This window comes from Pristis pectinata, chromosome 19, assembly GCF_009764475.1.
Source record: "Pristis pectinata isolate sPriPec2 chromosome 19, sPriPec2.1.pri, whole genome shotgun sequence".
NCBI lineage: Eukaryota > Metazoa > Chordata > Chondrichthyes > Rhinopristiformes > Pristidae > Pristis > Pristis pectinata.
The window spans coordinates 42,420,420-42,442,254 of NC_067423.1; the positions used below are offsets into that span (position 1 = coordinate 42,420,420).

The 21,835-nt window shown below is 47.4% G+C and overlaps 1 protein-coding gene across 3 annotated transcripts in view; it reads right to left on the minus strand.

The window, feature by feature from the left end:
- Positions 1 to 7,256: 7,256 nt before the first annotated feature.
- LOC127580257 (histidine ammonia-lyase-like) overlaps positions 7,257 to 21,835 on the minus strand; it is a 35,576-nt gene continuing 20,997 nt past the window's right edge. Inside the window, exons 17-20 of one of the 3 annotated variants that reach the window (XM_052033414.1) lie at positions 19,568 to 19,702; positions 16,129 to 16,237; positions 13,662 to 13,731; positions 7,257 to 11,418 (exon numbers count right to left, since the gene is read on the minus strand). In XM_052033414.1, the coding sequence (XP_051889374.1) occupies positions 11,359 to 11,418; positions 13,662 to 13,731; positions 16,129 to 16,237; positions 19,568 to 19,702 (374 nt within the window). In that variant the 3' untranslated portion in view covers positions 7,257 to 11,358. Of the gene's footprint in view, positions 11,419 to 13,661; positions 13,732 to 16,128; positions 16,238 to 19,567; positions 19,778 to 21,835 lie in introns of those variants that run through there. The other 2 variants (XM_052033416.1, XM_052033415.1) reach the window with 2 other exon arrangements.

A 21,835-nucleotide genomic window follows, 5' to 3' on the forward strand; every position in this document is an offset into this window, starting at 1 on the left:
CTCCCCTCCCCCACTCCCCTCCCTCCCTCCCCTCCCCTCCCTCCCTCCCCCCCTCCCCTCCCCTCCCCTCCCTCCCACCTCCCTCCCCTCCCCCCCTCCCCCTCCCCTCCCCTCCCCTCCCCTCCCCTCCCCTCCCCTCCCCCTCCCTCCCTCCCCTCCCCTCCCCTCCCCTCCCTCCCTCCCCCTTCCTCCCCTCCCCACCCAGCCCTCCCCCTTCCTCCCCTCCCCTCCCCTCACTCCCCTCCCCTCCCCTCACTCCCCTCCCCTCACTCCCCTCACTCCCCTCCCCTCACTCCCCTCCCTCCCTCACTCCCCTCCCTCCCTCACTCCCACAACCGCCTGTCCCCCCCTCCCTCCCCTCCCCTCCCCTCCCCTCCCCTCCCTCCCCTCCCTCCCTCACTCCCCTCCCTCACTCCCACAACCGCCTGTCCCCCCCTCCCCTCCCCCCCCTCCCATCCCCTCCCCCCCCTCCCATCCCCTCCCCTCCCCCCCCTCCCCTCCCCCCCCCTCCCCCCCTCCCCTCCCCTCCCCCCCCTCCCCTCCCCTCCTCCCCTCCCCTCCCCTCCCGGTCCGGTCCGTCCCTCCCCCACGGCTGAAGTCCCCGACCCCCATCGCTCTGGCCCGGCCCACGGCGACCGTCATCGACCCGATCGCCGCTTCACCTTCATTCATGTCAGAAATAGCGCGGGAAAAGCGCGGGCTCCGACCAATCGCCTGGGGCTCTGCCTGGAACCACGCCCCCCCGGCAGAGCCCCGCCCACACGGGCTGCCCCGCCCCGCCCCTGCCCCTGCCCCGGGCTCCCCCTGCGGTCGGCTGGAGCGGTGCAGGCGCCCTGGGCCACGCTGCCCGGAGTCTCGGTGCTGCAGGGTCTGCAGGGCGCAGGCTCCCAGTCACTGCAACCCGCGCCCTGGGTGTCCGCCTTTGCAGGGGCACTTTGGAAAAATAAAATGGTTTGGGCGCAAGACGAGGCCGATTGGTAGCACGTTGTGGAGCAACCCGGCCAGTCTCCCGCTGTCTGCTAAGATCTTGTTCCCTTCTGCAGGCTCTGACTGATAATGTGTCAACTGCAGGCAATGAGTTTCAGTTTATCACCACTCCCGGACTATTGATATTGGGATTGGTTTATTATTGTCACTTGTACCGAGGTACAGTGAAAAACTTGTCTTGCATACTGATCGTACAGGTCAATTCATTACACAGTGCAGTTACATTGAGTTAGTACAGAGTGCATTGATGTAGTACAGGTAAAAACAATGACAGTACAGAGTAAAGTGTCACAGCTACAGAGAAAGTGCAGTGCAAAAAGGTGCAAGGTCACAACATGGTAGATCGTGAGGTCAGAGTCCATCTCATCATATAAGGGAACTGTTCAATAGTCTTACCACAGTGGGGTAGAAGCTGTCCTTAAGTCTGGTGGTACGTGCCCTCAGGCTCCTGTATCTTCTACCTGATGGGAGAGGAGAGAAGAGAGAATGACCTGGGTGGGTGGGGTCTTTGATTATGCTGCTGCTTCACCAAGACAGCGAGAGGTAAAGACAGAGTCCAAGGAGGGGAGGCTGGTGCCCGTGATGTGCTGGGCTGTGTCCACAACTCTCTGCAGTTTCTTGCGGTCCTGGGCAGAGCAGTTGCCGTACCAAGCCGTGATGCATCCAGATAGGATACTTTCTATGGTGCATCGATAAAAGTTGGGTGAGTGTCAAAGGGGACAAACCAAATTTCTTTAGCCTCCTGAGGAAGTAGAGGCGCTGGTGAGTTTTCTTGGCCATGGCATCTATGTGATTTGACCAGGACAGGCTGTTGGTGATGTTCACTCCCAGGAACTTGAAGCTCTCAACCCTCTCAACCTCAGCACTGTTGATGTAGCCAGGTGCATGTACACCGCCCCTTTCCTGAAGTCAATGACCAGCTCTTTTGTTGACATTGAGGGAAAGGTTGTTGTCATGACAACATTCCGCTAAGCTCTCTATCTCCTTTCCGTACTCCGACTCATCGCTGTTTGAGATACGGCCACGGCAGTGGTATCATCTGCAAACTTGTAGATGGAGTTAGAGTAGAATCTGGCCACACAGTCATGAGTGTATAGGGAGTAGAGGGCTGGCACTAGGTCAGGTCCTCATTGCTCCACCCCAAACCTCACTGTAACAGGCAGGAGTGGCACACAGGGACCCTCTCTTGTGTGCTTGTACCGCACAGAGGTGGGACTGCAACCGAGTGCAGAGGGGGTAGCAGGGACTGGTCACGGTGTCTGGAGCAGGGGGAAGTTGGAGACTTGGGGGGGGGGGGGTTGTAGGGGGAGTTGTGGAGCAGAAGGTCAGTTTGCAGGATGTGGAGTGGGAAAGTTTGAAGCCAGGCTTTTGTGGAGTAGCAACATTGCTCCACAGACACATTCCACTGGGAACAAGAAACACCGCAGGGGGACAATACCACCCCAGTGCTCCACAAGGCAATGCTGCGCTGGGAAAGTCTTCATTCCATGCACCTTAACATGGGAACCGCATCTGGGCTGCAAGTTGGACTCACAGCAGCAGGTGCTGGTTGAACTTTCCAAATGTTACTTTGCTTCATTTACAGATGTATCAATGCCCAATTCTTAACAAAGAAAACAGCAGAAAATAGTTGAATTTCTAGGCACTCACCCTTTAACCAACTCCTTTAATCCTTGCCCTCCAGTCCTTGAACCTTCTTCCAGTAGGGACAGCATCCCACTACTTGCCCCGTAAACCAGTTATGATTTCGTCCACCTTTACCAGATCTCTTAACCTTGTTTGCTTAAGAAGACCAACCCTAGCTTCTGCTGTCAAAGCCTGGCGCTAAAGGCCCTCACCCCCAGAATCTTTTCAGTAAAACTTCTCTGCACCATCTCCAGGGCTCAAGACATCCTTCTTAAATTCTGGTGCTGGGTGGCTTCATTTCCCCAGCTGTGGTCTAACCTGTGCTTTGTATACGTTCAACATAACTCCCTTGTCAATTAAATGCAACACACAATAAAACACACTGAGACAATGGCTTTGCCTAACAACCATACTGCTTTATTAATCACATGTAGTTGAAAGAACTCAAAGATTCACTGGGTTGTTTCAAGCAAGACTCATTAACCCATTTTTTGGTAAATTGGTTTACTATTGTCTCATGTATTGAGGTACAGTGAAAATCTTTGTTTTGCATGCCATCCATACAGATCATTTCATCACATCAGTACATCAAGGTAGTACAAGGGAAAAGCAATAACAGAATGTAGAATATAGTGTTACAGTTACAGAGAAAGCGCAGTGCAGGCAGACAATAAGGTGCAAGGTTAAGGAGGTTCGGCTTGTCACTGAACACTCTAACAAACTTCTACAGATGTACTGTTGAAAGTGTCCTCACTGGTTGCATCATGGTCTGGTACGGCAATTCAAATGTGCAGGAAGGTAAGAAGCTGCAGAGAGTAGTGGACTCAGCCCAATACATTACGGGCACCTCCCTCCCCACCATCGGGAGTATCTACAGGAGGTGCTGCCTCGAGAAGGGAACATCCATCATCAAAGATGCCCACCATCCGGGCCGTGCCATCTTCTCGCAGCTACTCTCAGGCAAGAGGTACAGAAGCCTGAAGTCCCACACCACCAGGTTCAAAAACAGCTACTTCCCTTCAACTATTCGGTTCTTGAACCAACCTGCACAACCCTAGTTACTACAGTTTAGCAACACTGTGATCACTTTGCACTAAAATGGACTTTTTTTTGATCTAATGATCTTTCATTGTTCTTTCCTGTACAAATTGTATATAATTTATATATAATTTATGTTTTTCTTGTGAATATTGTGTATCTGATGCTATGTACCTGTGATGCTGCTGCAAGCAAGTTTTTCATTGCACCTGTGCACACATGGACTTGTGCAGATGACAATAAACTCCACTTTGACTTTGATTTTAGTTACACAACTCTTTAGTTTACTCTCACAACTTCCAAAACCCACGACCTGTACTCAGGTATGACCCACTCCTGATGAACCTGGCTGGGGTTCACTCTCAGCGAGTTCTTCTCTCAGTCCCTGACTTCAGTGGTTGGTCTCCAGAGTCCCTGGCTGCTGGCCATCCTATAAGGCACCTTTTTATACATTTCTCTGCATACCTTTAAAGCATTGCTTATTTATTGTCATCTGCGGCACAGCAGGCCTGGTAGTGTAGCGGTTAGCGTGACGCTATTGCAGCGCCAGCGACCCGGGTTCAATTCCAGCCGCTGCCTGTAAGGAGTTTGTACGTTCTCCCCCTGTGTCTGCGTGGGTTTCCTCTGGGTGCTCCGGTTTCCTCCCACGTTCCAAAGGCGTACGGGTTAGGAAGTTGTGGGCGTGCTGTGTTGGCGCCGGAAGCGTGGCGACACTTGCGGGCTGCCCCCAGAGCACTCTATGCAAAAGATGCATCTCACTGTGTGTTTCGATGTATATGTGACTAATAAAGAGATCTCTCATCTCATCCACCAGCGTCTACCCTCCTGCCGTCGTTCACCACCCACCAAGTTGGACGACGTTCACAAACTTTGTAGTTCTGCTCTGCATACCCACAGCCGAGTCATTGCTGCGTGTCACAGGGCGCTGTGGTCCTAGTGCTGACCCTGCCAACTTCCCCCAAGAATGAACATCAGCCACTGACCAGGATCCTTCTCCTTTGCATCTTTCATCCAAGTATTTCACCACCACTGATTTCATTCCATCAGCCTCAATCCTGCTGACTAAGCTTTTTATGTGGGACTTTGTACACAAGAACATCGCCCTGCCCTGCCATTCAATATGACCACTGCTGATCTTTGTCAGTTCCCCATGGCCCTGAATTCCCCAACCTTCCACATTTTTATCTGCTCTTCTTTAAATCCCCCCGCTAGTGATCAGATCACCACAACCCACCAGGGTAGAGAATCCCAGAGATTCACCACCCTCTGTGAGAAGTTGTTCCTACACACCTCAGTTTCAAACGACCACCCACTAATCTCGTAACCATATTTCCCTCATTCACGATTCTGCCACTAGTGGAAACATCTTGACCACTCCCACGTCACGCTCGCTCAGGATCAATAAAACCACCCTGCTCATTCTGCCAAACTCTAAAGAATATAGGACATAGAACATAGAACACTACAGAATAGTACAGGCCCTTCGGCCCACAAAGTTGTGCCGACATTTTATCCCGCTCTAAGATCTATCTGACCCTTCCCTCCCACATAGCCCTCCATTTCTCTATCATTCATGTGTCTATCTAAGAGTCTCTTAAATGTCCCCAATGTATCTGCCCCCACAACCTCTGCCGGCAGTGTGTTCCACGCACCCACCACTCTCTGTGTTTAAAAAAAATACCCCTGACATCCCCCTTATATCTTCCTCCAATCACTTTAAAATTATGTCCCCTTGTGTTAGCCATTGTCGCCCAGGGAAAAAGTCTCTGACTGTCCACTCGATCTATGCCTCTTATCGTCTTGTACACCTCTGTCAAGTCACCTCTCATCCTCCTCCTCTCCAAAGAGAAAAGCCCCAGCTCGCTCAACCTATCCTCATAAGACATGCTCTCCAATCCAGGCAGCATCCTGGTAAATCTCATAGATCTAATTTCTTTCGCTGCTCTTGATAGGACAACCGTCTCATCCCAGGAACGAGCCTGGTGAATCTCGTTAGACTGCCTCCAATGCCAGTTATCAAAGAAAGCAACCAAAACCCTGCAAAATGTCACACTGAGGACACTGTGATTCTGCAATGGGAAGTGTGAGGTCATGCACTTTGGTAAAAGGTATTAAAAGGCAGATTATAATCTGGTTCATGAATTACAATAAATTAGCAAGCAGGTCCAACAAGTTGTTAAGAAAACAAACAGCACATTGACCTTTATTGCAGAGGGGATGGAGTTTAAGAACAGGGAGGCTTTTTTCCAGTTGTACAGGGCGTCGGTGAGGCCATACCTCAAATACTGCGCACAGTTTTGATCCCTTTGCCTGAAAAAAGGATGTAGTAGCTCTGGGGCAGTCCAAAGGAGAGTGACCAGGCTAATTCCTGGGATGAGAGGGTTGTCCTACCAAAAGAGGCTGGAGAGTTTGTGTCCGTGTTCCTTGAATGTTCAGAAGAATGAAGGGTGACCTCATTCAAACATATAAGGTCCTAAGGGGGCTTGACAGGGTAGATGTTGAGATGTTTTCATGAACAAGGGGACGGGGGCTACAAAATAACATCATTTCAAACTGAGTGTATAGAAATGTCTTCTTTTAGAAGCTGGTGGATCTCTGGAATTCTCTGGCTCCGAATGTGGTGCAGGCTGGATCGTCAGATATGCCGTTTGCTTCATTGACTACTTGTTGGACCTTCTTGCTAACTTTTTGTGTTCCCTTATTTGACAAATGGCATTGGAGCTGACATTATAGAGGTGTATAAAATCATGAGGGGCAGAGATAGGGTGAATGCACTCAGTCTTTTTCCCAGGGCTGAGGAATAAAGAACTGGAGGGCATAGGTTTAAGATGCTGCAGGAGCATCACTTAACCAGGAGAGGACTGAGTTGCCAAAGATGATCTTCTGGTCTCTGTCTGTTTTAAGATAAATCTGGAAATGACAAAAGTCTGGAGACAAGATTTGGAGAGAATGCAATGGTGGAATCTCCACACAGACCATTCCCTACATGGACCTCTCCCACATGGAACATCCTCCACACGACCCTCCCCCACAAGGACCCTCCCCTACACTGACCTCCCCCATACCAACCCTCCCTCCCCCCCCCAACACAGACCTCCCCCGACACGGACCCTCCCCTACGCCGACCTCCCCCACACGGACCCTCCCCCCACACAGCAGCCATGCCAGATTTTAAGAAGGGATAAAAAAGGAAGAATCCGATTGTACGATTTACCCCCCACCCCGCTCTCAGGTCCCCCATCCCTCACCCGTAACCCAGCCCAGAAACTCTCCCCCTCCACACCCCTCCTCTTCTCACACCTTGCACACCCCAATATCTCTCCCCTTCTGCCCCCGCACCACTCCAGAGACATCCTCGGGACGTCCTTGTACTCGGCCACTAAACGAGGACTGCGATGTGTTACTACCAACGCGCAGCAGTGGCGTTCTCCACAGGGTCACGCCTCCTGTCGTCCAACGTCTCCCTTTGCTCACAGGAGCCAAAGCCCAGCCCTTGGATCCTGAGTGTCTGATCATGATTGTTCCTCAAATCAGCATTACCGCTCTCTCAGTGATTCAAATCAATCAATTTATAGAATTCATGATTCAATATATTCCAATCACATTAAAACTGGTCCATTTGTTTTGCCATGATGATTGCATAGTACTTTTCCTCCTATAACACGGACTGAAGTGTACATAGGTTTGTCTTTTATTCATGATTAGCTCATACACTCACATCTTTACACAAGTAAACAGACCGGTGCTCTTATCATCTCTTAGGGAATAAAAGTGTCAAAATCTTGTGAATCCAAAATCAAATAACAACAGCAGATTCAAGGGAGAGGTTGGGCAGGCTTGGACTTCATTTCCTGGGAGCACAGGAGAGTGAGGGGTGGCCTTATAGAGGTGTATAAAATCACGAGGGACATAGATAGGGTGAATACACACAGTCTTTTCCCAGGGGTGGGGAGTCAAAAACTAGAGGGCATAGGTTTAAGGTGAAAGAGGAAAGATTTAATAGGAACCTGAAGGGCAACTTCTTCATACAGAGGGTGGTACATATATGGAATGAGCTGTGGATGAGGTAGTGGTTGAGGCAGGTACGACATTTAGAAGACATTTGGACAGGTACACGGAAAAGAAAGGTTTAGAGGGACATGGGTCAAATGCGGGCCAATGGGACTGGCTTAAATGTGTGTCTTGGACAGCATGGATGAGTTGGGCCGAAGGGCCTGTTTCCATGCTCTATGACTCCATAAGAGCAGCTTCTGAGAACAAGCATCTTCACTGGTTCATCCAGACAACGCAGGCATTCCAAGGAAGCCAGAATGCAAGGAAGTGCTGGGAGCACCAATGTTGTTGTACCTGGACTTCCAGAAGGCCTTGGAGAAAGTTCCACATGAAAGTACAGAGTTGTCAGGATACCAATTCAATTGGATATTGCAGAAGGAATTGGGTGAAAGGGAGAGAGCAGCAGGGAGTACTGTTGGACTGGGACCAGTTAGAGAAACCAGTCCAGGAACAGACACCTGTGTCCCACAACTCCCTCTGTACAAATCACCTGGATTGAAAAATGAGATAAATGTTGTTCAAAATCAAAAACAATGCCTAACCTGGTGGAGAAGTGAGTAGCCCACTGGGTCTGATGAAGGGCTAGGTAAAACACAAGGAGAACAGAAGTACATGACATTTAATACAGTGCAAGGTGAAAGCATCGGGAGGCACTCACTGAGTTATAGGGAGAGCTTGGGCAGGTTAGGAGCTTTTTCCCTGGCGCATAGGAGACTGAGGGGTGACCTTACAGAGGTGTGAGGGGCATACATAGGGTGAATGCACACTGTCTCAGGTGGAGGTTGAGGAGAGAGAGGAGGGGGAGCTGCGCTTCTGATTAAGGAGAACGTCACGGCAGTAGTCTGAGATGAAGTTACCGAGGGATCATCCAGTGATGCTTTATGGGTGGAGCCGAGAAATAAGAAGGGGATGATCACCTTGTTGGGATTGTACTGCAGGCCCCCTAATAGTCAACGGGAATTAGAGGAACAAATATGCAGGGAGATTGCAGAAAGTTGCAAGAATAATAGGGTTGTCACAGTAGGGGATTTTAACTTTCCTCATGTAGACTGGGATTGCCATAGTGCTAAGGGGTTAGAAGGGGTGGCATTTGTTAAGTGTGTTCAGGAAAGTTTCCTCAGGCAACATATTGAAGGATCTACCAGGGAGAGAGCAAAGCTCGACCTACTCTTGGGAAATAGGGCAGGACAATTGTCAGTGGGGGAGCACTTTGGGACCAGTCACCATAGTTCTATTAGTTTTAAATTAGTTATGGAAAGGGACAGATCTGGGCCACAAGTTAAAGTTGCAAAAGTTGATCGGAGCAGGTTGTTTGCAGGCAAAGGGATACCTGGCAAGTGGGAGGCTTTTAAAAGTGAGATACCGAGAGTTCAAGGTCTGCCTGTTCCTGTTAGAGTGAAGGGCAAGGCTGGCAGGGGTAGGGAACCCTGGATGACGAGGGATATTGAGGCCCTGACCAGGGGAAAAAAAGGCATGGGTCAGGTGAAGGCAGCTGGGATCAAGTGAATCCCTGGAGGAGTATCGTGAATATAGGAGTATACCAAAGAAGGAAATCAGGAGGGCAAAAGGGGGGCATGAGATAGCTCTGGCAGGGAAGATTAATGAGAATCCAAAAAGATTTTATAAGTATATTAAGGGAAGAAGAGTAACTAGAGAGAGAATAGGGCCACAGGAGATGGGCAAGGTCCTTAATGTATATTTCTGCTCTGTTTTTACTGTGGGGAACGAGATGAAGACTTTGGAACTTGAGATAGCCGATGGAGATGTCTTGGGGATAGACCGCATTACAGTAGAGGAGGTGCTGGATGTCTTAAAAGGTACGAAGGTAGACAAATCTCCTGAGCCTAATCAGGCTTATCCAAGAACACTGAGGGAGGCTAGAGAAGGAATTGCGGGAGCCTTGACTGAGATATTTGCATCATTGTTAGCCACGGGTTAGGTGCCGGTAGACTGGAGGTTGGCTAATGTTATGTCTTTAAGAAGGGCTACAAAGCAAAACCTGGGAACTATAGACCAGTAAGCCTAACATCTGTGGTAAGTAAGTTACTAGAGGGGATTCTGAGGGATCAGATATACATGCACTTGGAAAGACAGGGGTTGATTAGGGATAATCAAATTGGCTTTGTACATGGGAGATCATGTCTCATGAATCTGATATGAGTGTTTTGAAAAAGTAACCAAGAAGGTTGATAGGGGCAGGGTGGTGGATGTAGTCTATACGGACTTCGGTAAGGCCTTTGATAAGGTTCCACATGGAAGGCTACTCCGGAAATTTGGATCCCATTGGATCCAGGGAGAGCTGGCTAATTGGATACACAGTTGGCTTGATGGCAGGAGGCAGAGGGCGATGGTGGAAGGTTGTTTCTCAGTCTGGAGGCCCGTGACTAGTGGTGTTCCCCGGGGCCCGGTGCTGGGCCCATTGTTGTCTGTCATCTATGTCAACGATTTGGATGAGAATGTACAAGTTTGCAGACGACACTAAAATAGGTGGTGTTGTAGACGGTTATCAAGAATTACAGTGGGACCTTGACCAGCTGGGTAAGAGGGCTGAAGAATGGCAAATGGAGTTTTATTCGGATAAGTGCGAGGTATCGCATCTTGAGAAGATAAATCAGGGTAGGACTTTCACAGTGAACGATAGGGTCCTCGGAATACAACTACATAGTTTCCTGGAAGTGGTTTCACAGGTAGACAAGGTGGTGAAGAAGGCGTTTGGCACACTGGCCTTCATCAGTCAGGGCACTGAGTATAGAAATTGGGATGTAATGTTGCAGTTGTACAACACGTTGGTGAGGCTGCATTTGGAATATTGTGTTCAGTTCTGGCCACCTTGTTATAGAAAAGATGTCATTAAGCTGGAAAAGGGCGCAGAGGAGATTTACAAGGATGTAGCCAGGACTCGAGGGACTGAGTTATGGAGAGAGGTTGAGCAGGCTGGGACTTTATTCCTTGAAGCGTAGGAGAATAAGGGGTGATCTTATAGGCGTGTATAAAATTATGAGGGGGCATAGACAGGGTGAATTCGTACAGCTTTTTTCCCCAGGGTTGGGGAATCGAGAACTAGAGGGCATAGGTTTAAGGTGAGAGAGGAGAGATTTAATAGGAACTTTTTCACCCAGAGGGTGGTCCGTATATGGAAAGAGCTGCCAGAGGAAGTGGTTGAGGCAGGTACATTAACAACATTTAATAGGTACTTGGATAGGTACATGGATAGGAAAGGTTTAGAGGGGTATGGGCCAAACATGAGCAAATGGGAGTAGCTTAGGTGGGCATCTTGGTCAGTACGGACCGGTTGGTCCGAAGGGCCTGTTTCCATGCTCTATGACCCCATGACACTCAATGAATGGCATTTAGCTATAAAGAGAAGTGGCTTCTTCAGTGTTAAATCATGGGCAGCTGGGGGTTAGTAATGCCTATATTCCAAGATTAAGCATTTAAAAAGCTGAATCCAGGTTTGGAATTCAGGAATCATTCCATGTGTTGCTAAGTGTAGAAGTAATAAACAGGTGAATAGCCTTTGTTTTTTTTTCTTCTTTTCTTCCCCAGTGTTGGGTTGGAAGGTTTAGACTTCACCTTCAACTTTTTATATATTTCTGATCACACTGATCTAACACACACCCATTTACTGTCGGACTGCAGTCACACAACCGATGACTACTCTGACGTGTGTGCTAGCTTGTAGCGTTCCACATATGGTTGTACAGCTCTCCAAACCTGTGAAGAGAAATCACAACGGATCTCAGTTCAACCAACATTGAGAGCCAGCTGAGAATCACTTAGGTCAGCATCGGACTCTGGGTCGAAGCTGATGGAGCAATGCGTTGGTACATTTCACACTAATGACCTGCCACGTCTGACCCACCTCGCTGCATACATAACATGGCGTAGACCGTCACCTAACTATCCGGCCCAAGGTTATGCAATGAGAGCCATTATGGGGACCTAAAGGAACTTCCTGCAGGATGTTACCAGTGTCAATGGTTTACCTATATTGTCACTGTAGGGTATTGTCCCAGCTTCACAATCTATAGCAGTAGCGGAATGTATTTTATAGGGGATTTACATCAGCACTGTGGATTCTGGGGAAGCTTTGCCTTTGCAATGAAAGGATGGAAAATTAACTCCCAGTAACAGCATAAACTGCTGAAAAGTGGGCTGAGAAATTAGAAATAGGAGATAAAAAAGGCACTTGCAGGCTGTAACAGACATGGATGCTCATAGACGCACACACTCTCACTCACACACAGAGCCACATACTCTTGCAATGGTTGAGGGGACTTTACTGCCTAATCACTACCTCAGTATAGCAACACTATGACCACTTTGCACTACAATGGTTTCTTTTGGTTCTAATTGTGTTCTTTCTTGAAGAAATTGTGTGTCATTTCTGTTTTTCTTGTGACTGCTGCTTATCTGATGCTATGTGCCTGTGATGCTGCTGCAAGTAAGTTTTTCATTGTACCTGTGCGCACATGGACTTACACAGATGGCAATAAACTTGACTTTGACCTCATTCCAATCAGAAAGGAAAGGAGGAAAGCTCAACAGAACACAAAGTATCTTACAGCTGTATCTGGGAAACGGAGTAATCATTCCTTGCACACCACAAGGGCACACAAACGATGCTGAGGAAATGAGCAGCTGGAAATTAAATAAACATCCAAATGTTGAAAATCTGAAATAAAACCAGAGAAGGCTGGAAATACTCAACAGATCAGGCAGCATCCATAAAGAAGGGAACAGAATTAACATCCCAGGTCAACAGACCTTCATTAGAACATTTTCAGCATTTTCTGCTTTGATTATTTGATGATCAGATAATCTGTTTTGCTGACATTGACTGATGGACAATCATTGGTCATCGCCTTTGGGAGGAGCCACTGTTCACCTTTAGGAAGGGCAATAGGATCATTTATGTCAGCATTACATCAGGTAGAGTCGCTACTTAACAACTTATCCAAAGGCACTTTTTCCAACAAAGCGGCATTCCCTCAGTACCACATGGGGGAGGGGGGTCAGCCTGGATTGTGGAGGTCAAGGCTAAAGGTCAAATGGAGGGTGACAGGGGATCGTGACCCACAACCTTCTGTCTCAGAAGCTAAAGTGGATCTCCGGGGCCTTGACTACACTTGGTGCACACACACACACTCACACACACACACACACACACACACACACACACACACACACACACACACACACACACGGCCAGTGGGACACCACACTGACCAATCAACTGCACAGCAGTAGCTCTGATACCATCTTCCGTCACACGTTTTCAAGTTGGCACTCAGATACAAGGATAATGTTCCAATCACAGAGTTAGAGACAAAACTCATCCCCCTTCTGCTACTTGGTTAATTTTAGATCTGGACAGCAAGTTGGAAATATATGCCTCTGCATTTAAACAGAGCAACTGACAGATCTGGAGAGGGTCCAGAGGAGGTTCACAAGAATAGTCTCAGGAATGAAAGGCTTAACCTATGAGGAGCGTTTGATGGCTCTGGTCCTGTACTCGATGGAGTTCAGAACAATGAGGGGGGATCTCACTGAAACCTATCGGATACTGAAAGGCCTGGATAGAGTGGACACGGAGAGGATGTTTCTATTAGTAGGAAAGTCTAGGATCCGAGGGCAAAGCCTCAGAATAAAGGGACGTCCCTTTAAAACTGAGATGAGGAGGAATTTCTTTAGCCAGAGGGTGATGAATCTGTGGAATTCGTTGCCACAGAGGGCTGTGCAGGACAAGTCATTGTGCATTTAAGGCAGAAATTGATAGGTTCTTGATTGGTAAGGGGGTTAAGTGTTGCGCAGAGAAGGCAGGAGAATGGGGTTTAGAAAAATAATCAGCCACGATTGAATGGCAGAGCAGACTCAATGGGCCAAACGTCCTAATTCTGCTTCTATATCTTATGGTATCTGCAAAGCTCTGAGTGCCTGGAGCTGTGATAACTTGCCTGTTCTTCAGTCAGCAGCTTCTGAACAATCTCAATGTCTGGAGCCATAAATCGATCTTTAACCAAGGGCCTGCAAAAGGGAAAGATCAAAAGCGGGGAGGAGCAACACACCAGTGGAAATGCAGACGTTCCATATTAAGATAAGATCTCTTTATTAGTCACATGTACATCGAAACACACAGTGAAATGCATCTTTTTGCGTAGAGTGTTCTGGGGGCAGCCCGCAAGTGTCGCCACGCTTCTGGCGCCAACGTAGCACGCCCACAACTTCCTAACCCGTACGTCTTTGGAATGTGGGAGGAATCCGGAGCACCCGGAGGAAACCCACACAGATACAGGGAGAAAGTACAAACTCGTTACAGACAGCGGCCGGAATTGAACCCGGGTCGCTGGCGCTGTAATATCGTTACACTAACCGCAACACTACCGTGCCTGCCCGTTGGTTTCCTTGAGGGAACAGAATTATAAAGGGGATCAGATTCATCAGCAACAGTCACTGTTTGAGACGACGGGGTCAGATGGAACAGAGACACAGGAGACGGCAGATGCTGGAATCTGGAACACCGCACAAAACGCTGGAGGAACTCAGCGGGTCGGGCAACATCTATGCCCTTCATCCGGACTGCACCTCAGATGGAACAGAACTGGGAACAGGGCAGGTGCATCTCACGCAGATGGAGGAGAACGGAGGACCATTTTCCAGGAGAGCGAAGGTTTGGGAGGTGGGATTAAGAATGGGAGCTGCACGCCTTGATGACAAAAGATGCGACTAAAGCCTCGCTGTTCCAGAATGTAAACGGGGGGGGGGGGGGGGGTGGTATCAGCCTGATCACCCCAAAGGCACCAGCGAGGAACTTTTAATCAAAGATTAGACTGTCTGTAACAGGTGAAGAGAGGAGGACTGGCAATTTCAGGGGAATAAAACTAGTATAATGTGTCTGAAGATGAGGATTACTTCTTGTTTTAGCTGCCAGCTGTCCAGAACTTACTGATCTGTGCCTTGGGCCAAAAACTAATGGGCCGATTTATAAAACAATATCCCAACCATGAAATACAACTGTTAGATGTCAGTTCCCCTCAGCCAGTTGGAGCTATCTGTAACACTTTTCCTGCATCAACACTCAAAGCAAAACTGAACCTCAAACCACAATCGCTGGCTGCAGTCACACAGCAGACTTTGGCTCTCGTCACTGATGGCTTTAGTCAGGTTGATGATTAGAAGAATGTCAGCTTTAGGTCTCTGTTCAAAACCCCTCAAAGATATTTCCAAAGAATATAAAACTGCTGTTTTCTTCATTTGTGGACAAGGATTTGCTAAATTCGAAATGTGCACACAAATGCGGTTGCCAATCTGATCCACACAACCCTGCTCACCAGGCTGGGCGCAGGGATGAGCAGTCACTCCCTTTCTTAACATGAGGGTGATTATAGCAAAAATAAATCCTTTTCTCTCCCCCTCGCCACCCCCCCCCCCCACCCCCCCCCCGAGCAAAAGCCGGCAACAAGGCAATGACAGTGACATAATCAAAGACCACACCCACCCCAGACATTCTCTCTTCTCCCCCCTCCCATCGGGCAGAAGATACAAAAGCCTGAAAGCACGTACCACCAGGCTCAAGGACAGCTTCTATCCCACTGTTGTAAGACTGTGGAACAGATTTCTTGTACGATAAGATGGATCCTTGACCTCACACTCTACCTGGTCTTGGCCTTGCACCTTATTTTCTGCCTGCACTGCGCTTTCTCTGTAACTGTAACACTTTATTCTGCATTCTGTTATTGTTTTCCCTTGTACTACCTCGATGCACTGATGTGATGAAATGATCCGTATGGATGGCATGTAAAAACAAAGTTTTTCACTATACCTCGGTACATGTGACAGTAATAAACCAATTTACCAACTTACATTTGGCACATGAACATTAAGTTCAAAGGAGATGTGCGGGGCAAGTTTTTTTTTACATAGAGAGCGGTGGGTGCCTGGAATGTGCTGCCAGGGGTGGGGGTGGAGGCAGATACGATAGAGGGGTTTAAGAGGCTCTAAGATCGGCACATCAATGTGCAGAGAATGGAGGGATATGGATATTGTGTAGGCAGAAGGGATTAGTTTAGTTATGGTTTTAATTACTCGTTTAATTAGCTTCGCACAACATTGTGGGCCAAAGGGCCTGTTCCTGTGCTGTACTGTTCTATGTTCTAACATCACCAGTGCCGTGATACCTTAATCAAACAGCAAATAACTGCAGATCATGGAAATCTGAGCTAAAAACAGAACATGTTGGAAATACTTAGCCAGTCAGGCAGCATCTGTGGAGAGAGAAACAAAGATAACTTCTCCGGCCTATGATGCTTCTGTTCAAAGTTCTGCGTAAAAGATCATTTACCTGAGATGTTAACTCTGATTCTGCGCTGTCACTAGTATTTTATTACCTGAGGCATTTTAACTTGAGCAGAATGATTAACTTACTTCACCACCGAACGAACGAGCTGGTAGACTCTTTCCAAAGGTTCTGTTGTGTGCAGGGGGCGCACAAACTCAAGACCCTGACAGGCTGCGAGGAGTTCAATAGCGAGCACTGGAAAAAAGATTTCCCACACAGTAGTGAACCATTTAACCATCAGTCTAACTAGTGTGATCTAATGACAAGTGACTTTCTTGTGAATGCTGCTTCTCTGACGCTATGTGCCTGCGATGCTGCTGCAAGTTTTTCATTGCACCTGTACATATGTATACTTGTACACTTGACAACAAACTCGACTTTGACTAAGCTCATTAACAAAAACCTGAAGTTTATCTGAAAATAAAAAAAATCATATGCTGGAAATTTGAAATAAAAACAGAAATGTTGGAAAAACTCAGCAGGACAGGCAGTATCAGTGGAAAGAGAAACAGTTAATGCTTCAAGATCTGAGACTGCTTCTCTTTCCACAGATGCTGTCTGACCTGCTGAGTTGCTCCAGCGTATGTTGTTTCTATTTCTGGCATTTATACAGTGACTTTAATTTGGTATTGGTTTATTATTGTCACTTGTACCGAGGTACAGTGAAAAACTTGTCTTGCATACCAATCGTACAGATCAATTCGTTACACAGTGCTTTGAGGTAGTACAATCTAAAACAATACAGGATGCAGACTAAAGTGTCACAGTTACAAAGAAAGTGCAGTGCAGGTGGACAATAAGGTGCAAGGTCATAACGAGGTAGATTGTGAGGTCAAGAGTCCATCTTAGAACACAGAACACTACACCACAGCATAAGCCCTTCGGCCCACAATGTTGTGCCGACATTTTATGCTGCCCTAATATCTATCTAACCCTTCCCTCCCACATAGCCCCCCATTTCTCTACCTTATTGTACATAAGTTGGTAAAGCATTCCAAGGGACTTTACAGAAGAGTTGGTAGACACAAACTGACATCATCCAAAGAAGGAAGCAAGAGGACAAGTGACCAAAAGCTTCAACAAAAGTTTCAAGGATTGTGGTAAGGGGAGAGAGGCAGATAGCTCGAAGAACAAACTTGCAGACTTTAGATCCTCAAGGCTTTGGCCCTATAGTGAGGTTAAAGTCGAGGGCAGACACTGTAGGGGAGCACAGTTGGAGAGCAGAGAAATATCAGAGGGTTGTAGGGCTGGACAGGGCTAATGAGGCACGGGTAGGTAATGTCACAGAAAGATCTGAGGTACAGGTGAGCTGTTGTAGACCAAGACGTGGATATTGTTCCCATGGTTTCCCTGAGAGGATGACAACGCTGAGAGTCTTGCCAAGGCACCTCAGGAGCTGTGACAATTAAACCACGATGGCTTGTCCTGGGACCGTATATGCACCAGATGGGGTTTCATTCAACAGAGACCATTGCTGAGCCAATTCAGTTGTTCCAATCCAATAGCTCTATGGCTACTTTTTTGTTTTTGATACCGACTTTTTTGAATTTCCATTGAACTTTCTCAAAGCTGTTTCTGCCATGATAGAAACATTTCTGTGGAATATTAACCCAGACTTATAAAGCGATACAGCACGGAAACAGGCCCTTCGGCGTAACCGGTCCATGCCGAGCAAGATTCCCGTCTAAGCGAGTCCCATTTGCCCATGTTTGGCCCATATTCTCCTCAACCTTTCCCGTCCCTGTACCCGTCCAGGTACCTGTTAAAGGTTGTTAATGTACCTGCCTCAACCACTTCCTCTGGCAGCTCGTTCTATATACTGACCACCCTCTGGATGAAAAAGTTGCTCCTCAGGTTCCTGTTAAATCTCTCCCCTCTCACCTTAAACCTGTGCCCTCTAGTTCTCGATTCCCCAACCCTGGGAAAAAGACCATGCGCACCGACCCTATCTATGCCCCTCATGGTTTTATACACCTCTATAAGAGACCCCTTATTCTCCCCCGCTCCAATGAAAGACTTCCCAACCCTCTCCTTGGCAACATCCTCGTAAATCTCCTCTGCACTCTTTCCAGGTCAATGGCATCTCTCCTCTAACAGGGTGACCAGAACTGAACACAATAGTCCAAGTGTGACCTCACCAACGTGTTGTACAACTGCAACATAATATCCCGACTTCTGGACACAATGCCCTGACTGAAGTTTGTCATGCCAAATGCCTTCTTCACCACCCTGTCTACCTGCGAAGCCACTTTCAGGGAACCATGTACTTGTACTCCTAGGTCCCTCTTCTGAACTGCTGGTCCAATAACATAACCCCTCTGTGCCCAACAAGGGGCAGTTATGAACATAGAACAGTACAGCACAATACAGGCCCTTCGGCCCACAATGTTGTGCCGACCTTTAAACCTCGCCTAAGACTATCTAACCCCTTCCTCCCACATATCCCTCTATTTTAAATTCCTCCATATGCTTATCTAGCAATCTCTTGAATATGACCAACGTATCAGCCTCCACCACCACCCCAGGCAGTGCATTCCACACACCAACCACTCTCTGGGTAAAAAACCTTCTTCTGATATCTCCCTTGAACTTCCCACCCATTACTTTAAATCCATGCCCTCTTGTATTGAACATTGGTGCCCTGGGAAAGAGGCGCTGTCTGTCCACTCTAGCTATTCCTCTTAATACTTTGTACACCTCTATCATGTCTCCTCTCATCCTCCTTCTCTCCAAAGAGTAAAGCCCTCGCTCCCTTAGTCTCTCCTCATAATGCATCCTCTCTAAACCAGACAGCATCTGCAGGGACTAGAGAAGCTGGTGTGGTTCTCCACGAGTAGAGAAGATTTAATAGAGAGATTTAAGACAGCTGTTCAAAATGAGACAATTTGAAAGAATAAATACAAAAGGACAGTTTCCATTAATAGAAGACCAGGATCTCGAGAGCACAGATTTAGATTAGTTACCAGAAGAATCAGATAAATAGGATGGGTTAAGGTTAATTTGAGCATTTGGATCCTGTTAGAATTACAACAGAAAAATAGTTACCAGAAGTGGTATATAGGACGGATCAATGGGATCCTCTTTTCCTGCACCGTGCTGTCTCTGCGTACCTTGTACCAGGGCTTCTCAACAGGAATGAGGAGAATTTCTTTGCTCGAAGGGACTCTCTATTCAAGATACTGAACCAGCAAGTGCACCCAAGACCAGAGACTGAAGGATTTTGCAGCGTCGAGGGCAGAGCAGGAGAGTGGGATCGATTCCTTAGTCCTGCCACATCCTTACTCATTGGTGACACAAGCTGAGACCAAACAGCGTAAAGTTACTCCTGTTACCTAGTACCAGTGGATTGGCTACAAATCATGGGATGCCTTGTTCTCCCTCCGTGCTAAACCTTATTTGAGAAATTAAAGAACTAACACAACACAAGGAAACAAGTAAGCACCATTAATTACCTCTGTTACAACCAGGTTCCAAGTTGTGCCCAATGGCTATCAGAGTACCCCAGTCACTGGGAGCTTGTCTTACCTTGTTCGACGTGCTCTATGACTCTCAGTGCCTTCCTGGCAGCCCATCCGCCCATGGAGACGTGGTCCTCGGTGGCAGCGCTGGTGGACAGCGAGTCAACAGACGACGGGTGGCACAGGACCTTGTTCTCAGAGACTGGAGATTAAACATCAGGTTGTCACTGGGTTACTGGAATTCTTGTTGCTTTATTTTATTGTGTTTTATGTGTATCTATTAGTAGAAAATATAGAAAAAAATCAGAGCAGGACAGAGCCACTTGGACCTTCAGCTTGCTCTGCCAATCAATAACATCGCATGGCTGATCCCCTATCTCAAGACCGCCTTTCCGCTCTCTCCGCAGAGGCCTTTTGTTTCTTGAACATCTATCTATCTATGATGCAGCTCTACAAAACTCTGGTCAGACCACACTATTTAGAAGGAGACCATTCTATGATCTCCTTCTTAATACACAGTCAACAACATAGCCTTCATGGCCCTGTGGCAGAGAATTCCACAGGTTCACTACCCTCTGAGTGGAAGCATTTCTCCTCATAGAGTCACAGAGTCAGACAGCACAGAACCAGGCCCTTCGGCCCACTGTATCCGTACGATCACCATCCCGGTCCTTGATGCCTTCACCCACATACGGAGACTGTGAGCCTTGGTTCTAGATGCTGCAGTCCAGGGAAACGTTCTCACTGCATCCAGCCTAATGAGCTTAGTAAAAATTCTGTTTGTTTCAAATAGATCTCCTCTCATTCTTCAAAACTCCTGTGAATACAGGCCGAGATGACCCAACGTCTCGGCACCTGAGGAATCCATCTAGTGGACCTTTATTGCACCTCTCTACGACAGATACACCTTTTTTGGGTAAGATGTTGTCAACCAAGGCTCTGTGTATTTGCTGTCAGGCATCCTTGCTCCTGTAACTCAAGACCTCTTACAATGAAGGCCCACATACTATCTGCCTTCTTAACTACTTGCTGCATCTGTATGTTTCCTCTCAGTGGCTGATGTACAAGGACGCCCAGATGCCTTTGTACATCAACATTCCCCATTCTATCACACTTTAGATAATGCCTTTGTGTTTGTCTCACTGAAGTGGATGACTTTACATTCATCCATTTATACTGCATCTGCCGTGTATTTGCCAACTCACCCAACTGGTCCACATGGTCTTCAAGCCTCTTTTACATCCTCTTCACAACCCTACCCAGTTTCACGTTGACAGCAGATTTAGAAATATTACATCCAGTTCTCTCATCCAAGTCATTGATATATAATGTGACTAGCTGGGGCCCAAGCACCAAACCTTACGGCATTCGAGTAGTCAGCACCTATCACCCCAGTTATTTCTACCCTCTTTTCCCCGAGTATCAACCAATTTTCAGTCCATGCCTGTACATTGTCTGCAGTCTAATGTGCTTTCATTTTGCAATTTAATCTCTGATGTGGGACTTAATCAAAGAACTTCTGAAAATTCAGATACACTACTTTCACTACCAGTTACATTCTCAAAAACTCTAGTAATTTTGTCAAACCTATATCCATGTGGACTTTGTCAAATCCCATTGGTATTTTCCAAGCTATAAATAGAGTTGGACAAATCTAGGTTGTTTTCTCTGGAGAGGCAGAGGTTGAGGGGAGACCTGATAGACGTTTCTTCGATTATAAGAGACATAGGTAGGGTAGACAATCAGAATCTTTTTTCCAGGGTAGAAATGTCAAATACTAGAGGACATGCATTTAGGGTGAGAGGGAGAAAGTTCAAAGGAGATGTGCGGGACAAGTTTTCTTACACAGAGAGCGGTGGGTGCCTGGAATGTGCTGCCAGGGGTGGGGGTGGAGGCAGATACAATAGAGGTGTTTAAGAGGCTGTTAGACAGACACATGAATAAACATAGAATGGAGCGCATGGATCATGTACAGGCAGAAGAGAAGTAGTTTAATTTGCCACTGTTTTCGGCACAGATATTGCAGGCTGAACTGTTCTATGTTCTATTACTTGCAAGGTTACTCTCACACTCTATTTTTGCTCCATTAATCAATCTCTTGCTCCCTTGTTTGCTGAATTTGGAATTATTTGCTGCTCCCAACCTTCAGGCTTGCTACTTCCTCTTTCGATGGGACACTTCCTTTAACTTCACTTGTTAGCCACAGCAGAGTTGCTTTTCCTTCTTAAGTTTTTGCACCGGAACAGAACGCGTCACTGCTGCAGTTCCTGTGCTGATTCCTGAAATGTCAGCTACCGCCTGTCTACCATCATCTGCTATTGAAGCTCCCCAATTT